The following is a 22,276-nucleotide window of genomic DNA, read 5'->3' as shown; positions in this document are numbered from 1 at the left end:
TGCTGCAGTCTACTGTGAGAGCAGTGTACTATTGTCAGTACACCAAGATGAGAATTTAATGTCTATTACTCCTTCACTAACTTTACATTTAAACTTTAATATACAAAGTCCTTTTCTATGTCTAATGCTGTTCCATAAGCTGTTAATTTCCTTTGTAGTGGTTACATCATCTTACAGCACTGAGGTCATGAGAAAGATGTGATAGGGCAGGACAGAATGCAGGTGATTCTTCAGGATGTTGCCTGGGATTGAAAGTTTAAATTGTGGGAAAATTTCAATGACAAGAGACTGGAAAGGTTAGGTGTGTTTAATTCCTATACCAGAGAGACGAAAAAGGGAAGTTGATTGAGGTAAAACTATGAGAGGTGTAGATAGGTGGTCTGCAACAAACATTTTCTTGTATCAGAGTAGATAAAACTTGGGGGAATAGATTTAGGATGGGGGAGCAAGTGGTGGACGCAGATTCACTGACAGCATGCAAGTGTGCCAATGAGCATTTGAATCACTTGGGCAATGGCAGCCAAGTGCTGGAAGATGGGATTAATACAAGTGGAAATGGTGGAGACCAATGGCCTGTTTCCATGCTATTTGATTACAACATGCTACAATGTTGAGAGTTGCTGTCTGTCAGAGGTGACATCATAATTTCCATCTCACATCTTCAACAAACCCAAAAAGACCCTCAATACATTTCCAAAGAACAATAAATGATTAAGAATGATTTATCCAAACAATGTTATTTGGACAAGGATTATTGTGATTTAGAAAATAATTATAGGTGTCACACCATGTTGGGATAAATCAAGTCACACAATAGTGAAAAGTTAGACATAATAGTTGTGTGAAGACCCAATAGCACTCACATCATGAAGTTAAGGGAAATGCAAGGTGACTGAAAAATTTAATTATCTGCCAAAATGAAATTAGATTGAACCACCCAACACAAGTAATCAATAAGCAGTTTTAAAATATATTTGGAACACTGCTGAGATTGGCTTTCTTAATATTTTCTTTTTTATAGAATGCAAGTGTGCATATCCCACAGAAATCTCACGATCACAGTTATTTTTTTAACAATGTCATTAAATGTCAAAATAAATATTACTCATATTTAACAACTTGGTTTTCCTTTCAAAGTACATTAACACTCAATGCATTATTAAAATAGTTTTAAAACTTGGCTTTTGATTTCTTTTCAGTAGTAAAACAGAGCTTGAAATCAAGTATGTTTGTTCCCTTGTAATTTCTTCATTACAAGGCAATCTGTAGGTGCGTTTGTGAAAAGGCTTCCAACAAATACATGTGCTCCCCAGAGCACATGGTGAATAACTTTACAACAGCCAAGGTCATCAATGCGAAAACCCAGATGTTGATAGCGTTCATCTGTTTCAAATAGTGTATTATTTGTGTATGGTCCAAAATACTGGAAGAAACAAAAGACAAATATTGATGCAATTATTTGAATGTTCACTGCCAAATAATCCCCAATAAACAATGGTTCCACTATGTGCAATTATACAACACTGCAAGGTTTCCTAAATATTCATGATTGGTATAAATTTGGTCCATTTGAACATTAGAAAAGTACAACTATATTATTCTAGGGAGCCCATTAAACAATTCTAATAACCTGAACATTCAACACTATTGTGTAAAAATACTTGAGTTCGCCTGAACATTTCGGAGTTAAAATATTGAACATCTAGAAACTAATTAGTGCTTAAGATAAAGAGATTAATTCACGTTTTATGTTCCAACCAGAGGATATTCAGTTGAATCTTACAGCCAAATTGATGTTATAAATAATGGAAAAACAATTCAACAAATTTGAACAAACCAAGAATTCACATATAATATTGGCCAAACTACTGGGGGAATTCTCGGCCCCTTTTCAAACAAAGTTACACAAACTTTATACACACTTGAATGTGCAGTTTTATCATAATATAGTCTCTCATCCAAAACATGGCAGGGCAATGCAGTACATGCTTGACTTGTTTGAACTCACCAGAAAGCACTGTAGTTTTTTTTTTTTTTAAAAACCACAAGTTTGTAATATGTCAAAAATCTAAAAACATTTACTGGTTGAACAGTATGCCAAAGAAAACCATCAGTCCTTGTAGTGTGCAGGTTTTGTTTTAACTTGTTAACATAATATGAATGTAACTTGAAACTCCAGCATCCTCAATTACCTCCTGAGAGAGCACAAGTCAACCATACTGGTCCATCTTCAGTTTATTTAGCTTTTGAATCGAAATTCCCCCACCTACAGTGATGGGATCTGAACTTGCATCTTTACTCTATGGCAAAGAACTATGCCTGCAAGACCAGCAAATTAATCGTGACCCTAGAATACCCAAATGAACACTTCAGCTTCACTACTGTGCTAGTTATAATCTAGCCAAGAATAAAAACATAGAAAATAGGAGAATGCCATTTAGCATGCTGCACAATTCAACACAATCATTTATTTCCCTGGATCTCTCTAGCCTTAAAAAAATTATTCTCTTCTTTAAATGAATTAGCTTCCTCTACCTTCTGCAGAAAGAATCATAGATTCACCAGCCTGTAAGTGAAGATATTTCTCCTGATATTAGTTCTAAACAGCATACTCTGTCACATTATCATCTTTAGTTCTGGTCTTTCCACCCATCATAACAGTACTTTCTTGCATCAAAGACTTTGAACGTTGTCGGGAGAAATCAGGAGAAAAAGTTGAATTCAATGAAGCCTTTTGTAGACACTGCGGTTGAAGTAAAAACACAAAATGCTGGAGAAGCTCAGCAGGTCAAACAGTGTCTTTATGTAGCAAAGACAAATAAAGATTCCAATATTATCCTGTAATGCTACATTTAGAATGTTACATACATGAAATTCTTTAACTTTGTCTACCATAATGAAGACAGAGAGTTGCCACTTTGTCCAGAGCCCCTCTCAGAAAGGAGGCCCCAGTGAAGAATGAATTGTGACCCCCAGTTTTCAAGACCACATCTCGAACCACCGAGTTATAGGAGCCTCAGTATTTAAAGATCTATAACTGACGTTATAGATTTATGAGAAAATGCCGGCAGGCATCCGAAGAGTGGAGGGTGGCAAAGGCAGGAAATGATAGGTGGAAAAAGGAGGGAGGGACCATGCAGCAATGAGAGGGAGGAAGGATGGCTGGGTGGGTGAGGGGAAAGAGAACTGGAAAGGGGGAGGGGGAAAAAGGCGAGCAGGTTTAGTTGTAAGCTAAACCAGCCGTGCTTCTCCAGCATTTTGTGTTTTAATTTCAAATAAAAAACTCCCTCTTTCCTGGTTTGATAATTTCAGATTTCAATCATCATCTTCTATTTAGGCTTCCCCCAGATACAGCTTTTGTTATTCATTAGCCTTTACCACTCTTTCTCAATCAGCACTTCAACTTGTTTCATTCAATCTCTCCTGGACTCCTCCTTTTAAAAGCCTTGCTTTTTGTTCCATCCCTTTCTCCACAGGTTGGTGCAGGTAATGTTGAATTCAACACTTTTTTCTTCTACAGATTTCATTCTTCAATTATCTCCAGCAATTTTCCTTTTTATTTAAACTATAAACGATAAATTAAACCATCACTCTGGATGATACTTACAGCAAGGCCCGAAGATGGATCAATAAAGTCAGCCCAGTATCCCTCTGAGTGCAGTGCATAGCAGATTTCCTTGGCACCATTAATGAACTGAAAAACAAACCTTTGCTAGAGTGAAATCAAACCCCTTCGTCTCAAATATCAAATGAAGTCAGAGCATAACAGAATCAACTCCCAAAAAGCTAATTTCATGAATTTAGTCACTTAACAGTAAAATCTTTAGCTCAGTTCTGATAAAATTTAAATTCAAGATTGACCATCATAGAGTCTAACTGGTGCAACAAAGAACTTTAGGGTTTAATTCTGTGCACTGGATCATTTAATCAGTTTATCATCCAAGGAGACTAGAGGCAGGGGGAATGATAAACAGTGGAACAAATTAAAGGAGAATTAACATTGAATGGAGTAAACCCGTGCAACTCTCAGCTCTTATTTCCACTATGAAAAGGACTTGTTGGAACCAAGGGAGAGCACAGAAACTGGTGTAATGGTTCTCTCGAACAGGTCCTCACATTATAAAGCTACAAATAATTTGGTACTCTTTGTTGCTTTCATGAATTTTACTAGGAAGTGTATTTATTTCATACTTATTATTGAGATTAAATTGGACTGTTAAGTACATATTAAATGCATCCAATAAAATTAAATTTCCAGATTGTGTGTGCCTTGTAATAAAAAAAAAATCAAATCTGAAACCAAGATAGAAACTGGTACTTTATTTGATGTGAACTGTATTTAAAAAACACCCAGGAGGAACTACAAAAAAAAAATGAAACTGCTTTGTTTGCTTTGGCTAAATTGCCTTTTCCTTTTTCAAACTTTTCATTACATATCATATTAATAAACACAAGAATGATACAAAGAGATCAGGATCACATTAATAACGGTCAACATATATAAACACAGACATTGAGCAACATATATATTCGGCCTCCCAATCCCTTAAAGGCCAAACATGAAAAGGAATCAAATTTTATTACAAAAATATCTCTCTAAGAGACAAATTAAAACAGAAGCAGTTAAACAATTATTTTGTGGTTAATTCCAATCCTCTACACTCACAAAAAAAAATTGTTGAAAGGGATTCAGAAAGGATCAACTTATATCATATGAAGATGTTAAATAAATGGCCTCCATAACCGAAGGGTCAATGGTACCACTTCTAATTTTTTTTCTAAATTTAAACATGCTCTAGTTTGGGAAAACCATTGAAACATAGTCGGTGGTTTAGGGCCTTTCCATTTCCATTAGTAGAATGGATCTCCTGGCTATTCAACTAACAAATGCAATCAGCAACAAGCTGTTGCAGAGTCCAAAAAGTGCAGTAATAGGATGAGATTGTAGGACAATGAGCAAAACTGCTGAAATAATATCAAAAATATCTTTCCAATATTTTTTCAGGGAAGGGCAGGAGGGTTTATATGGGAGTATTGCTAAATTGCCTTATGCTGTATTTTGATTTATACCATGGCTATAAATAATCTACAAGATCCTAATGTTATTACATTCTTCCATCATAATTAGTACAAATCTACACATGTAGATTCCACTTCAAAGCACTAACCAGATCCTAAACCCTTTTGATGTCCATCAGTCCAAATCCAGGAACTCAGTACCCAAGAATGCTAAGGGTGCTTCTTTACTGAAAGTGTTACAGTGGCTCAAGGTAATGGCTGATACTTTATTAATGCCAATTAAGGATTAGAAATAAATGGTAGGCTTGCTAATAACACCCAAACTCCATTACAAAAACATTAGCAATTCAGCTCATTCATTGCTTTTGTCACCGCTCCCAATCACCTCTTCGATCACCAATGCAGGCTGTACCTTTCTTATCCAGCGCTTGGTGGTCTGGCAACTTCCTTGGTCTGGCACATTTGTACTAACAGCGGCAGATTCAACCTTTATAGCACCAGCGATAGGGATTCGCGTCCCACGCTGTCTGTAAGGAGTTTGTATCAACTTCCTGATTGCTGGCGCTGTAAAGGCATTGCACTAACTATGCCTCCCCACAATATTATTTCCTGTGGTCCAACAATGGCCAGGTCTCAACATCACTGGATTAAAGAGGTACAACCTGTACTCAATTTCTCTCTTGCAGCACTACCTAATGATGTCCTCCAAGAACAAAAGGAGGAAGGTGCAAAACACAAGCTGCAATGATTTTGGAAGTATCTCATAAGTTCTTCCCAATCATCTTAAAATCCTTAGTTCTCTATTTAGTATAATTATGGCATCCTCAGCACAACTACAGTATTTCAATTGTCCAATGGGAACGATAATGCCTTCTCAGGACCACGAGGGTTCAGGTAAAGTTGGCTTGCCATGTAACACTTCTGTAAAAATAATACATCTTTTTACCACTCTGCAAATTTGCCAGTGCCACGATGTAGAAAGCATTATTTAATCTTGTTTATATAGTTTAAAATTGTATTAAGCTTTGCTACTTAAATAGATAAATAGAACACGCAAAAGCCAAAACACTCTAAAGCAACAAAGTCCACAACTTCAAAATGGAGAATGCATTATGTCTCTTTGAAATGGCTGAATTACACCCAAACTCTAATACTATTTGACCTCACGATTACAAGGCCTCAGGTGAGCAGGGCATGGAGTTAAATATTGCCCAAAACGTAATCAGCCCATAATAAAATTGAAGTCTTGTCAATTATCTTTCAGGAATTATGTATCTATTAGAGCCCACAGCCCTATTACATCTAACTGAAAATTATTATTACAATGCTTCAAGTACTGTTAAGCCATTAAACTTTTTTTAAAAAAACCCAGCCTTTGTACTGCTTTGGAATATGGAGCGAATATTTTCCAGCTTCATCTTTCAGTTGCCATGCAGTTTTTATGAAGGCGAGCTATCTGTATGAAAGTAATTGATGTGCATTTCCAAGTAACTCTTCTTTAAGCTTCTCCAGTATTGAAACCTCAGACCAATTTTTATAATTTGTAATTTCTACTCTCCATCTTCTGTTGAGCATCTCCGCCTTCTAGTGTTTTTTTAATTGCTTAATTTAAAATATTGAAGTTCTTCCTTCTCCAACACAAGGCTTTTCTGCTAGTTATTCTCACCTGGCCCAAATTACAGATATTCCCTAACATACATTCGAGTTCTATTCTGACCAACTGGTCACATCTCGAAATGGACGCATCAGAAATTCACAGTACCCGTTTTATCATTCATCCAGAGCAGGGCAGTCAGATGGGTGTGGGGGCTGGTGATGGGCTGTTGGGAGGGAGTGAGGCAGTGGGATCAGTGTGGGGACTGACAGTGGACTGCCGGGAGAGAGCAGGACATAGGACCAGTGCAGGGACCAATAGTGGGCCACCGGGAGAGTCTCCCAACAGCCCGACACCAGCCCCCACACTGATCCCACCAACAGGCAGTCAGCAGCCCCTAATGATAGATGCTGGTGAAGTTAATTTAATATGATATATTTTCAGTCATACGGATGGCAAGTTGCAAGGCCATATGTTGGGGAAAAACTGTATATCAGATCTCTTTGCATACCTCATGCTTTAAATTCATACATTTTCCAGGCTTTCAAATTCTTATCTTTGCTCGCATTTTCAAATAGAAATATAAACAATGTTTTAACTTTTGTACAGCCATTGCAGTAGACCTACATTTCCTATAGAAATACATAACATTTGTGGAATATGAAAAAACTATTACATTTTCCTATTTGATACCACTGCATATTTTGATGCTATCAACTCATCTTAAAAGAATTGTTCATTTGTAACTGCAGTCGGACCAGGTCATTAATCATTAGCTACATTGGATACTGAAATACATTTAATTTTGTGTTTCTTTGCTCCAAAGTTCATGGCCATTGGAAAAAAAAACAATGTAACTACATCCCCAAGCTTCTATTAAACAGTTATCAAGATAATTGATGAAATGCAAAATATACAGCGACTGCCATACAACTTTTTCCCAGGTAATATTAGATAACTTTAAATGTTCAACTATTTTTAATCAATCCTGAGGGAATTCATAGATTACCTGTAAGACAAGTCACACATCATTCTGACTTGGAAGCTTATTTTCCAATCTTTGTAAGTTTCAGACTTGCAATTATGAACCCCTCTCTTTGACAGCAGTTGGGCAGTGCTGTCAATTTGGAAAGTGGTCTACTTTAGCTTTCTCAGGGGTGTTGAGGAACAATCGCTCTTGCCAGCATGGATTAGTGAAAGATTAATATTTTAAAAAATCTCAAGGACATCTACTCAATGTTTTTTTTTTGTCAACTGAAACACTCTATATTCAAACAAATCACTCTTGCCAGCATGGATTAGTGAAAGATTAATATTTTTTAAAATCCCAAGGACATCTACTCAATGTTTTTTTTTGTCAACTGAAACACACTCTATATTCAAACAAATAACCAAACTTTATACATTTCATACACACAGTAACCAAAGTTTCAGGCCCGTCCTTTATTAAGGGACAAGCAAAAAGCAGGCAGGCACCTGAATAAAAAAGGGAATTTGAACATCTTCATTATTTTAGTTCAACAAAGGTGAAAGATGTAAACAAATATGCTGAACTGTTTAACCATAATAAATAATTTATTTTTTTTTAATGCTTTTTCTGGTGACTAAGTCTGTCATCTCGGAACAGACTACCATTTTGGAAGAATATCCTGGTACTGTGGCTGCTATTTTTAACAATAGGAAATTGATCTTAAATTCTTATTTCGATAATTCACTGCACATGAATACTTCTTATGAAATCACAAGAATAATTGTTCCCGTTGTCAAATTCCAGTGTAACTGTTGATTTTGCTGTTAATCCTTCAGTTACGAGCAGAATTGAATTTATTGATCTATTATCTTCATGATGCAATTACTTGATATTTCTTTTGAAATATCAATGACAGCTAATGCTTTTATCTCTGTGCATTATACAATATGTGGTGAAATTAAAGCATACAAATGAAATACAAGATCCACAACCAGACAAGGACCCCCCGGCCCCCATCTCAGCAGAGAATATTAAGAATTTCTTTTGTATTTTTCAAGGTAAGCATTTCATGTTATTGAAATATGTAGCTATATATTGCAGAAAAAAATGTACAAAATACACAATTAGGATAACAGGAAAAAAATCTTTTTAATAATACCTGTAATTTACAAGAGAAAACAAAAGCAGCTTAGCTATAACAGAAAACATTTTATACAAACAAACTACCACTACAGTTAAAAGCCTTCACAATAATTTCAGTTCTTGCATTTTCCCAAGATTTCTTCACCCACTCACTCACTCGCTCTTCCTGTTGTCTTCATAAGCCACTGGCAATTTCTGTGCAATGGATGTTTTTGGACGCATCGATAAATCCTGCCTTTTCATGAACCGGTAACACCAACCTTTGTTCTTGCAAAACCCCAATTCCCTTGTTCTTCTCCTAATCTCCTCACCTCATTAATTATCATTTTGGTAGAAATGCATTTCCCCCGAATTCCTCTCATTTATCACTCAGTTTTTTTTAAAACTCCTCCTCAAGTTCTGGCCAATGAAGATTATGTTTATCTTTTTAAAGCAGTCTGTAGCTGTTCTTCTTGCATTCTTGTATGATTTTTACTGTAGGCAGTGCCCCAAAAACTCTTATTGCCACTCTATTACCATGCTCCTTAGCATAGTTTACCACTCTTAAGTTGTATCCAATAGTTTAGATTAAGCACTTTCCTCCTGTCGTCATCTTGAGGGTAAAATCTTCCATTGCTGTCACCATGCATTTGTATTTCTGTTGTTACGATAATACTCATTGACACTTAAGATGCCCTTATTGTGCTGAGCACCAAATAGACCAAATGGCAATGGCTCTTGAGCATGATGAGGGGTTTTCAGTGCGCACCAACAGAGGGTGGTCTTGCTAGTGAGCCACACAGTGACGATGATGACTGTCGGCGATACTCCCCATTATCACCCTCAATTCATGCTTATTTTAAAAACTAAAAGATGTTTCAATGCAAAAAATAAGATGTATGCGGCAGGTATAACAAATAGATAGTAATGTGCACATGAGCTCAGAAACAGTTACTGATGAACTTTTTAAAGAGTTAAGGTGCTGAACGAAGATATTCATCTCAGAACATGCAGATTTAATTTTTATGATAATTCCTTTTTTTAATGAATGTATAATGATGATATTTGAATATATGACAGTATTATGGAGATAGGCTTGGTACAAGTACTGATAGTCTATGGCGTCTAGGTAAACTTTAGCCTATCAGATATCTCATTGTGGTGTACAAGACCCGCGGATATTTTTTGAGCTTTTTTGGGAAAATAAAGTACCATCAAATAAAGTACTTCTCATTTTCTTTCAAGAAAGCAACATTCTGAAAGTGCTGGCAATCCAAGATTAAAAATTAGGCATTCAAATTAAAATGTTTCGAGACACAGAAAGGCTACTTTATAGATGAACATCCTATTTCTAATGAAACGTCATCCACCCAAAAATAGTAACTGTTTCTCAAAATATGCTGCCTGACCAGACTATTTCCAGCATTTTCAGTTGGCCACCCTATATTTTCTTGGATATTTTTCATGTTTAGTAACCTTCCTCCTCAGTCCCATAGCTAACTTGTCCGAGTGAAAACCTGCACAGTGCCCACATCTCAGCTGGCACCAGAAACTCCTAATCTTAACTTTAACATTCAATTTAGAGTCAGTTTCATAGGTCCAAAACCAGCCCTATGCTGACTCAGCTGGTCCCATGCACCAGTTTTCAATCCATATCCCTCCTCAAATGCTAAATTGTCCACACCTCTTTCACTTTCTCCTTCAACTCATTCCACCTTCCCAGATGCCTCTCAAGTCTCTTAAATCATTCAATCTCACTTTAAACTTGGCCCTCTAGTTTTAGATTACCTATCCTAAGGTGAGGGGGGAGGAAAGAGTACAACTATTTACCTTGCCTAATTTAATCAAATTATTGTTTATTGTGATATAGATTTTTTTTTTAAAGGGTTTATATATATTTTGTTTATCATTTAATTCTAGGATATACTAGGATATAAAACGAGCCAGTGTGTAATTTTCAGGAGTTTGCAAATTCATTTCAAAGCCATTTCAGAAAACTTGACTTCTCCCCTTTTGTTTTAAAAAAAGTTACAAAAGAATTAAGCAGGATCCAAGGTTCACTAAGTTAGAAAAAAACTCCTCTAGAATTGCTCAATGAACAAAGTAGAAATGGTGCCTTATTCAATGGAAGGAATACATCTTGGACATTTTCCATGTTTAGTAACCTTCCTCCTCAGTCCCATAGCTAACTTGTCTGAGTGAAAACCTGCACAGTGCCCACATCTCAGCTGGCACCAGAAAGCAGTCTCACCTTTTACAACTTTCGAAAAGTTGCTTCATTAGAGACAAGTAGCAGAATTATATTTTCCACATGGCAGGAAATAGAATATAGGAATAAAAAGACACTTCCCACATGTCATTACAACAACAGCTCTACCCAGTGAACAACTAAAATTTGCTAAATTTTGGAGCCAAGTTTATCCCATTAGGTAATCCTGGTGAACTTGATTTTTTTTTAAGATGCCAAAACTGTTGCCTAAAAAAAGACAATTTTTGATATAAATATTAAATTACATACATCTAAATTTGCTCTCTCAGCTGTCATATACATAACATTTTTGAAATCCACAAAGGCTTCTCTGCTTGTTCCTGTTACTGGACACCACTGTTAGTTTCTTTTAATATTGCCCCCAATTGAGGACATGGTTTTGGGATAAGAATTCTAACCTTCTTCAAATATAGTAAAACTCCTGATATCTGGCACCTGCGGGGATTGGAGGATACCAGATAAGTGTATTTTCTTGTTGTTCAAGACCTAATCTTACAATGCCTAACTACTATACCGGAATTAAGAATAAACAGATTTAAAGACAAAAATGCTATACTGTACTTGCACTGAACAAAATTTCACATGCATGAATACATAAACCTTAAAGCATTTTTCTTTATTTGCATTCACATTCTTTGAAAACATTCTACCGTTGCTGCAGCTGTAGGTCCCTTCCCCTCCACGGAGCTGCCTGAAAGACATTTTTGATAATTAATCCTCCCCTCCCCCAAGTTTACAGATAAAGCCTCTGATCGGGGTGACTTACTAAGCAGGGATAAGGAGACACTTAAGAATCAGTCACCCCAACGGTGAGCAGCATCAACAGCTCTTCATCCTGGGCATGTCATTTCTGGTTCACACAACTTTATTCAACCATTTTACTCAAACACAATTTTATTCAAACAGCTGCTATGAGCAAAGCACAACCAAGGCTCTTCACTGACTGAATATTTGCTCCCATCTTAACCAGAGGTTTGTGTGTTACTTTGGGGAACATTTACTTCTATAATTTTAAAATTGCACATTTTTAGCTATTATTTTATTCTTATTTATTTTAATATTTTAACATTTATTTTCCTCAATTTTTTGCCAGTTGCTTGAATTCCAGATACCAGGGGCCTTTCTGCGCCAAGAGATTTTATCCAAGACACTTAATGCCATCTGCTGGTAGCAACAAGTACACTATGATGGAATAGAATAAAACAGCAATAACACAATATCCTGTTTCTTCATAAATCTTGGCTGACTCATTAGTACATTATTTCCACTTTAACCACACACCCATGAGGTTGTCCATATATATGGGCGGCATGGGTTGTATATCGGTTAGCACGACAATTATAGCATTAGCAACCTCAGTTAAAATCCAGCACAGTCTCTAAAGAGTTCTCCACACAACCTGCATGGGTGCTTTGGTTTTCTCCCACCTTCCAAAACATATATGGGGCTGGGTGTAATTTGGCAGGATGAGTTAAAATGGGCAGCATTGGCTTCTATTGTGTTGTAAATTAAAATGTAAAAAATATTACTCGGAGCGTAGGTCAGATGTGCAGAAGCAGCAGGAGTCTGGGTCAGGAATTCTGGAGACAATGGGATGGGAGTGTGGGTTGGTTTCAGCTGGATTGACGGAGCAGTTAGAACCAGAACAAGCTAAAACATACAATCTCAGTCTCACTAGGTTGTTTCCTGAATTCCTTCAAATTCACTGGCACCTTTTTCTTGCTTCCACAAATTTTGCTTGGTTCATTGGAAAATTTATAGTACAAGTGTCTAACACATTAAAAAAGTGAAATTAAAATGTTCCGCAAAAAAATGGGGATACATCCAATAGTGAGGGTTAAAAACTGCTAGTCTGGCATTACCAAGTCAAAGATTGCCAGATTAACAAGCTTTACTGTACGGCTACTTGGGAAATTCTCAGGACCCAGAGTTTCTGGAATCCAATCTTGAAAAAAATTGTACTGGATTAGAGCCCTCAAAATCCTCATGCAACCTGACAATCTTCATTGTTCCTGCGACCAATACATCAATTTTGGTATAAGTTCTTTCCTTTGCACATCCCAAGCCATAACAAAATTTTCTATTTTATTAACTGTATATTTACAATGATAATATTCAAGATTAACATTATGAAGTAGAGCAATTTTCTAGACTTAAATTTATCAACAACTTCAATATATTTTGCCATTTCTTCTTTAATATTTTTCATTTAACTCTTATTATTCAAATTGTGCTTTAACATCACTTCTGATAGATATAAATTGCAAATCCATATACTTACACATAATCTGCATTTGGTTGATAATTATAGAGGTTTGTTCATGAGCTTCCATACTTTGAGTTTTGGCTTTAGGAAATTTGAATTTTATTGCTTCAATCCCTTGAATCAGTTGGGCTTCTTCATATTCTGCTCCAGCTCCCTCCAAATCTTCAAAAACTCTTTCTTCCTTCTCTTTGTCTTGATTTTCATCCTTTTGTCCCTCTGAATCGCTTGCAGATTATCCTGATTCAATATCTAATTGAATCAACAGATGGGTCTGAATCTGACTAGTAACACTAGTAATCACAGCCTTAATTGACAGCTGTTCCTCATAGGTTGCTTGTGCAATTGATCCTATGACGTCTGCAGTTCAATTGTCTTCTTCTGGACTCCAGCACCATCTTCACCGGCTCCCTGGAGAGATGGTGCTGGAGTCACATTAATCCTTGCCGTTGCAGCGTGAGTCGATTTTGGAGGAAGAGGAACTTGAGCCCGAAGCTCCATCATTAATGTAGGCTCAACTTCTTTTGTTATACTAACCTTTTTAGTGATAGTTTTCTCAGCTGCTTGAATCTTTCCTTTTCTTATAGCCATAATATATCGATTAATGAGTAGATCTCAAAGCTTTTACATTTAATTAAAAAAAATATTTTTAGTCAGGTTTTGATTAATTCAGCTTATTTTCACATCTCCAACCTGCACCTTCACACCACATAGGGCTAACAGAAAAAAGTCATTCCCGGGACAAGCACCACGGTCAATTTTGGTTAGATGTTTACGTTATCAAGATAAAGAAATGATATTAAGAGTGGTGGTGCAAAATGTCTGAAAATAGCAGTGCTACCAAAATGAAAGACATCCATGAGGGTGAACCAGAAAGTGAACTTTATTTTGAATTCCTCGTGCTGCTCGAGGGGACCACCCACTTTCTTTGAGGGGCACACTAGCCTGAGGGAGTAACATCAGTTTGTCATGGTGTCACTACCTGCCCAGCGGTGCACAACCAGGAAGCGGTGCTGACTGGGGCAGTGATATTTGGCCTGTCTAATTGCGTTGCCACTCGGCTTGCTACACCTCCCGCTCCTCCCCCCCCCCCCACCCCCGGAATCACTCTCACCCTTTGACCAGTCACCAGTCACTGTACTGTCTTTGGGCAGGCAGACTGTGTCTGACCTGGGGATCCGGGATGGGCTGACCCGAGTCCAGATGTGCTGCCTTGAGGTGGACCTGTCCTGTCACCTGCCAATGTCCAAGGTGAAAACGACACCATCACACTGCAACACCTTGAATGGGCTTTCGTAGGGGTGTCTCTTGCTGTCTTCTTCAGATGGACTGTAGGTTCACCAGGATGTGAAAGGGTAGAGAGCCGTGTCAGGAAGGTGGCAGAGATTTCTGTTTACCCTTTTGTTCCATCAATCGCTGGAGGACATCGAGAACAATGGGTTGTGGGCCAGGAGGGGGGAAGAAGAATCTGGATGGGCCAAAGATATGGCCTCCATTAGTCCTGCCTTGGCTAGCTGGAATGCTTCAACAGTTTCACGTGTCCACTTGTCGCTGGGTTTGAGGAGGTTGAATTGGGGTTGCATGAGGGTAGCTGCTCCAGGGAGGAAATGATGATAAAAGTTAATCATACCTAGGAATTCCTGAAGGCTTTTGATTGTGCTCAACCTGGGGAAAACATTGAATGGCTTCCACTTTATCCGGCAGTGGTGTGGTCCCCTCTCGGGTTTTACTGTGTCCCAGGAAATTTATAGTTTTCAGGCAGACTGGCACCTAGCCGGGTTCACCGTGAGTCCGAACTCCTGCAACCTGTCGAAAAGGAGAGTTGGGTGCATCCTTTGTGTGCTGATGATGAGACTGTCATCCAGGTAGACAAAGATGAAATAGAGGTCCCTGCCAACCATGTCCATGAGACGCTGGGCTGCATTCTTTCGTCCGAAAGGCATTTGAAGGAACTCAGAAAGGTGTAATAATGGCTGTTTTTGGGACAATGTTTGTGATGTACCGGAATCTGATAGTAGCCTTTGATGAAGTCCACCTTGGAAAGAATCTGGCAGCCCTGGAGCCTCATGGTGAAATCCTGAATGTGTGGGATTGGATATCTATCTGGGACAGTGGCGTTGTTGAGTTGTCTGTAGTCGCCACATGGACGCCATCTGCCAAGGTTCTTCTGGACCACATGCAGTGGGGATGCCCAGGGGCTGTTTGAATGGCAGACGATATACAAATCCTTTATGGCAGTGAACTCTGTCTTGGCTTGGAGGAGTTTGTCCTGCAGGAGGTGCTATGCCCATGCATACATTGGAGGCTTGGTGGTCTCGATGTGGTGCTCCACGCCATGTGCTGATTTAATGTCATGGAAGGTGGCCACCAACAGTAGGCAGGCATATTCATTACAGATCAGAGCGTGGATTCAAAATGGTAGAAAGGAACGTTATTGTAGAGTAAAGGGCTATGACTAGAATGTGGTAGTGTTGACCAAACATCATCTGTTCTGACCACCAGGAGCTCATGTCCGGAGGAAATCTTCTCCGAGTAGGGCTTACCCCATGGACGCAATTGTACACTTCCAATGGAAAACTGTTTGCAGCGTGGATTGTGACCAGACAGGTGCCGAAACTCAGGATGGAGGAACCATTGGCTGCCTGCAGGGGAGGGCCCTTGGAATTGTGCTCGAGTTAGAAATAAGTCGACGGAATGAGGCTCACCTCTATGCCCATGTTGACTAGGAAATCCCTCTGTTTGTTGGCTACCAAGGCAGAGAAGGCATTTATGTGTGTTAACTGCCAAGGTCACTATCGGCAGCAGGCCTGTATATTTCCCGCCACAGCACTCGACTTGGCATTGGGGTACAAGCATGGAGGGGGCACACCGCCAGGCATTAAGGGCCCATCTGCGGTGATAGAAACAGTAAACGCTGTTTGTCTGAACTCTCATTACGTTGCGGTTGGGCCTCGGCTACTGCTGGAGGGCCCTACCGGCATGGGGATGGGGGGGGCGTGCGAACCGGCAGTGCTGATGGTTTAGATTGCTTGCACATGTATTGGGGTGTGGAAGAGTCTGTCTGTTCCTTAGCTATCAGGCGTGGGGCACTGAAATCCATGCCCATGTTGGATACAGCCAAAGAAACATGTACCTGTAGCTTTGAGATGAAGGGCCTCAAACAAGAAACAGTTTGTGTTCGTCTGCCAAGGCCACCATTTTATGCATGGGCTCTGAGGAGTACCTATTGCCCAGGCCTTGCATATTCAGGATGCAGACGGCACATTTGTGCCGGATGAGTTGCATGGAATTGAGGAGTAAACGCTGGAATTGTTCGTACTTGCGCTCCATAGAAGGATTTTTCATGAAGGACCTTACTTGTGCTGTGGTAGTGCCGTCCAGGGCATGGACTATGTGCTAGAACTTGGTGTCCTCTGAGAGAACACCTCTGATCTGGAACAGTGACTCGTCCAGTCACGGCAAATGCATGCCCAAGGCATTGGTTGCAGCCGTTGCGACTGTAGAGGTAGTAGCATCCTGTATTTTGTTGCATTCGGGGTGGGTTCCAAAGAGCCATCGGGGTCACCACTGTAGCGTCCGGTAATGGCAGCACTACTAAAATGAAAGACATCCACACAGCACTAAACTTTATTTTGAATGCCTAGCACTGCTCAATGGGATCGCCCACTTCCTGAGAGGGGTGCCTTTGTGAGTGACGTCAGCACGTCGCGGCATCACTACCTGCCCAGCGGTGCTGTCCACTGGGCAACTCATCATCAAATGTGGGCTTCTCCTCGGAAGGGAAGGGGGACCTGCACCATCTTGTGTCCGACAAATGGGGTGACGAGTTGCCCCATCTAAATGTGCGGTCGCTCGGCCTGCTGCAAAGGTCCATTAATAGTGGCAAATAGTAAGGTTTCTTTTAAAACGTGGATTTAAGTATGTTAATTGTGAAAAGAGGAAAGGAGTTTAACCCTGCCATATCAGTGCTTTGGAAAAAGGAATACAAATTCTCTTTTTGATACCCAGTCACACTTCATGTTTTCTGGAGAAAATCCAATCAGTTTTTTTTAAACTGATGAAGCTTTAGAATTTGCAAATTCTCTTCCAAATATTAAGCAAGATCAACGAATGGATGTTCAGTTAAGTTACTCAGCAAATTTTGGCAGATTGATCTGAGAAGCTTCTTTCAGAAGCTCTTTATACTGATAAATGAATTGTCTGCCTGTCCCGCATCGGACTTGTCAGCCACAAACGAGCCTGCAGCTGACGTGGACTTTTTACCCCCTCCATAAATCTTCGTCCGCGAAGCCAAGCCAAAGAAAAGAAATTAAAGTAATACATATTCTGTCCGGAGTGGTGGACTGTTTGTCTTGCATGCTATTTTGTGGTGAAGGAGAATTCCCATTGAGTTGAGGGAAGTAGTACTTTGAAAAAAAACTCAGTATGTTTTGGATCTCCCCCAGAGTTTTAAAAAATAAATAAATAATTTTTTCTTTGTTTTTTTTTTCCTATTTCTTTCCTTGCTTGGAGATGTTGAATATAATTTAATATTTGTATGGAGCAGGGATCCAATGGGATAGGTGGCAAGAGTTCTTTCATTTTGGACTTACAAAATTTAATACATTAACCGCATTTCTTAAGTTTTAATATAAATGAGCTTAATCAATTAAGAGAAAAAATGTTTTGACATACATTAAAAAATTGCAAGTTAATATTGCTTTTTAAAAAAAAAAAACAAGAGACATTTAACTGAAAAAGAACATCATAAAATAAAAAGAGTTTGGGTAGATCATGTGGTAGCTTCTTTGCTAAATTCTAAAGCAAGAGGGGTTGCTATTTTGATTAATAAGAATGTACCTGTTAAAATTCAATCTGTTGTCACAGATCCTGCTGTGATAAATTTATTCAGGGATGTGGACACTTATGAGTATATATGCACCTAATGAAGATGATGAAAGATTTATTCATGATTCTTTTATGCATCTTGCCGAAGCATACGAAAAAGTTTTAATTGGAAGAGACTTTAATTGTTGTTTAGACCCAATCTTGGATAAGTCATAGAAGTCGGTAATTAGGACTAAAACTGCGTAAATGATTTTGACTTTGATGTAAGATGTGAATTTGATAGATATTTGACAAAGGTTAAATCTGAAAGAAAAGGATTTTTAAAAATTCTTATAGGCATGACTCTTATGCGAGAATAGATAGGTTTTTAATGTCAGCACAGACAATTGAAGAGTTATGCATGTAGAGTATAAAGCTAGAATTTTATCTGATCATTTACCACTTTTGATGTCATGTATAGTTTCTGAGAAGGAAAATTGTTTTATAGATGGAAATTTAATTCTACGCTGCTGAAAGGGGTAGGCTTTTGTGATTACATATGAAAATAAATTCAGGATTTTTTAGAAATTAATTTTATTTCAGTGCATAATAAATTTATTTTATGGGACATTTTGAAAGCTTATTTAAGAGGTCAGAGACAAGTAATTCAGCAAAAATTAAGAAGGATGATTATTTGGAAAAAGATAGAAAATTTGGAAAGAGACCTGAAGAGAAATGTTTGAGGAAGAAAGATTTGTTTAAAAACTGAGTCTTATAGTCCAATATCTTTATTAAATACTGATTATAAAATTATAGCTAAAGTTTTGGCAAATAGAGTGGCGGGATATCTACTAAATTCATATGGATCAAACTGGCTTTGTTTAAAAAAAACACCATTCTGCTGATAATGTTGCAAGATTGATTAGTTTATTATTTGTATCTCAAAAGGATGATTTAGTGGTAGCGATAACTTTAGATGCTGAGAAGGCCTTTGATAGATTAGAATGGAATTATTTAAGGTGTTAGAAAAATTTGGTTTTGGATTTATATTTATTGGGTTAAAACTTTATATAAAAATCCCTCCACTTAAGTTGTAACTAATGGACAAATTTCTTCTGCTTTTCCACTCACTAGATCAAATAGATAAAGATGTCCTTTATCTCCAGCTCTGTTTTAGTAATTGAACCTTTAGCATAGTTAAATAAGATTCTAGTATTAAGGGTATAAAAGTTAGTCAAGAGGAACACAAGATTAATTTATTTGCTGATGATGTTTTGGTTTATATGACAGATCCTATAAATTCTTAGCATCAATTATATACAAGATTGGAAGAATATGGTGAAATATTGGGTTATAAGATTAATTGAGACAAAAGTGAAATTATGCCCTTGGTTAAAGGAGATTATACTCAATGTAGAGAATTTGCTCAATTTATGTGGTCAGATGATAGAATTAAATATTTGGGGTTTAAAGTTGATAATGATTTAAATAATTTATATAAATTCTATTATTTACCTTTAATGATTTAAATAGGTGGAATAATCTGCCTATAACTTCAGTAGGTAGAGAAAATTGTATAAAAATAAATATTTTTCCAAGGGTTCACTATCTTCTTCAGTCAATTCCTTGTTGGATTCCTCAAAATTTTTTTTTATATATAAAGGATTTACATTCAAGTTTTGGAAGTTTTTTTTTAATGGAAAAGAAAGATGGCTAGAACCTGTTTGGAAAAATGGGCTCGGAAATTTGAATTAGGAGGTTTGCAACTTCCCCATTTTAAGAATTATTATAAGGCAGCTCAAATGAAATTTATTAATGGGGTGCTTGATTTAGATAAATGGTTAGCCTGGGTAAAAACAGAATTTAGTAAAATAGGAAAAGATTCTATGCAGAATTTATTTATAAATGGAATTCAAAATTGTTAATAGGAACTAGAAATATGCTTATTTTGAGACAGATGATTGAATTATGGAATAAAATAATTATAAAATAGGTGGAACGGTCTCAATTTCTCCAAAAAATGCCTTTATATCAAAATAGACCTTCCTTTTTCTATGAATATCCAATTTTTGAGGATTTGGAGTCAAATGGAGATTAAGAAAGTAGAAGATTTGTTTTGAAGTTGGTAAATTTAATACTTTTCAACAAATGAATGAAAAATATAATGTCCAAAATAGTACTTTTCTGTTATCAGCTTAAGGCTTACTTGGTTGATAAGTTGGGTCATAATTTGATACTACCTATACAGAATGAATTAGAATTATTGCTATGTAAGGGTGATATAAACAAGTGTATTTTGGAGATGTATACATTACATCGAAAAGCAGGAATTCATAAATAAGATTAAGATGGGAGGTTGATTTATATAGATGAAAATGATTGGATGCAATTATGTAAGAAAAATATGATGAAAATTATTAATGGAAGTTATAGACTGGTTCAATACAATTTTCTACAACTGGTTCAATACAATTTTCTACAACTGGTTCAATACAATTTTCTACATTAATTATATTTAACTCCTCAAAAATTAAAAAAGTTGAATCAGGCAATATCAGATTTATGTTTTCAATGTGATCAGTAAGTTGGCTTGTTTTTCCATTCTACTTGGGAGTGTTCCAGAGTAAAACCTTTTTGTTTAGCGTTCAAAAAAATGTTTGGAGAAAATATTAGGGGTAAAACTCCCACAGGATCCAATGCTATTTTTGTTGGGTAACATTAAAGTGGTTAGAGCTTATATTAAGATTAACTATGTATCGTCACTGCAAAATCAGTTGACGCTTGCGAGTAGATTCGCAAATCCAAATGGAGAGGGGAGATGTGGTTGTCTGACAAGGGATAAAGGACAACTCAGGAGGGGAAGGGGAGATTGGGGATAAATAAGATAGAAATAGGAGAATAAGGAAAATGTTGGATGTTGTAGGAATGTTGTCTTATAAAGAGTTGAAAATAAGAAAACAGAAATGGAAAAGGAGGAAAGGTAATGATGGAAAAACGGAAAGAGAAGATAAACAAAATATAAAAGGGCTACGCTGAACTATATGACTTTAAATATTAATGGAATACATAACCAAATTAAAAGGAAGAAACTACTAAATTTAAATGAATAAATGTATTCCATTAGAAAAAATAACATATAGGTTAAGAAATAATATTGAAATATTCGAACAAGTATAGGAGCCTTACATTAAATACAATAGCGAAAACCTACCGGGGACAAACATTACCTAAGTTGATGGAAGGAGAAGGAAAGAAAAGAATGGACTCAGTAGAATTTCTGGTGTATTTTTGTTGAATGACAACATTGTCTGACTGGCTTAATGCAACCTAGATTGTATACCTAAAATGGATGAGAGGGGGGGTGGGGGGGTGGCTTGGGAGGAGGGGGGGTGGAGAAAAAGTCACTGTATATGTGTGAAAAAGAAATAGTGTATATCATGGCTAATGTGATTTATGGTGTGAAAAATAAAAAATTCAAAAAAAAAGATTAACTATGTATCAAATTGAGTTTTTATGATTAGCTTTAGCTATTTCTAGGAAGTGCATAGCCATTACCTGGAAATCAGATACAGTCTTAGGGATAAAGAGATGGCTGGCTGAATTCCATTCTTGTATTCCTCTTGAGAAAATAACTTATAATTTACATAATAAATATCATTTCTTTTTGAAAATATGGAGGCCATACTTACAATATATTGGTTTGAAAATTTGAAGGACTGTCTGAAAGCCCATCCTGTTGGTAACCCTCAGTTTCATTATTTGAAATGAGATTTCTATTTCTTTTTGTCATTCTCCTAACTTTTATTTCCTTTCTTTTTTTTTCTTTGATACTTTAGGGGAGGGCTGGTTGGGAAGGAGGGAGGGAGGGATACTGTTTTTTTTCTATATTTACCACATTAGTACTTATTTTAGTTTTATTATGTAACTTTATTTAGTTCTTAAATGAAATGTTAAAAAACTTTACTGTATTCCTCACATCAATCACTATTAGCATTTGTTCATTTTAACTAATTGGACTAATATCTGGAAATACAAGGTTTGTATTTCTCACAGGCCAGTGGTTCTCAGCCTTTTTCTTTCCACTCACAAACCAGTTTAAGTAATCCCTATGCCATTGGTGCTCTGTGATTAGTAAAGGTTTTCTTAAGGTCTTATGTGAGTGGGAAAGGGAAGGTTGCGAATCACTCCTCTAGACCCATTTCCTTTGGAGTTATGAAACTGTGCACAGAGTCA

At 37.2% G+C, this 22,276-nt stretch overlaps 1 protein-coding gene across 2 annotated transcripts in view; it reads right to left on the bottom strand.

The window, feature by feature from the left end:
* Positions 1–950: 950 nt before the first annotated feature.
* mmadhcb (metabolism of cobalamin associated Db) overlaps positions 951–22,276 on the bottom strand; it is a 35,965-nt gene continuing 14,639 nt past the window's right edge. Inside the window, exons 7-8 of one of the 2 annotated variants that reach the window (XM_069934969.1) lie at positions 3,608–3,694; positions 951–1,423 (exon numbers count right to left, since the gene is read on the bottom strand). In XM_069934969.1, coding sequence (XP_069791070.1) covers positions 1,220–1,423; positions 3,608–3,694 — 291 coding nt within the window. In that variant the 3' untranslated portion in view covers positions 951–1,219. Of the gene's footprint in view, positions 1,424–3,607; positions 3,695–11,571; positions 11,666–22,276 lie in introns of those variants that run through there. The other variant, XM_069934970.1, reaches the window with a different exon arrangement.

The sequence above is a fragment of the Narcine bancroftii genome, chromosome 4 (genome assembly GCF_036971445.1).
Source record: "Narcine bancroftii isolate sNarBan1 chromosome 4, sNarBan1.hap1, whole genome shotgun sequence".
Lineage (NCBI taxonomy): Eukaryota > Metazoa > Chordata > Chondrichthyes > Torpediniformes > Narcinidae > Narcine > Narcine bancroftii.
This window is presented reverse-complemented; position numbering and strand designations above follow the sequence as displayed.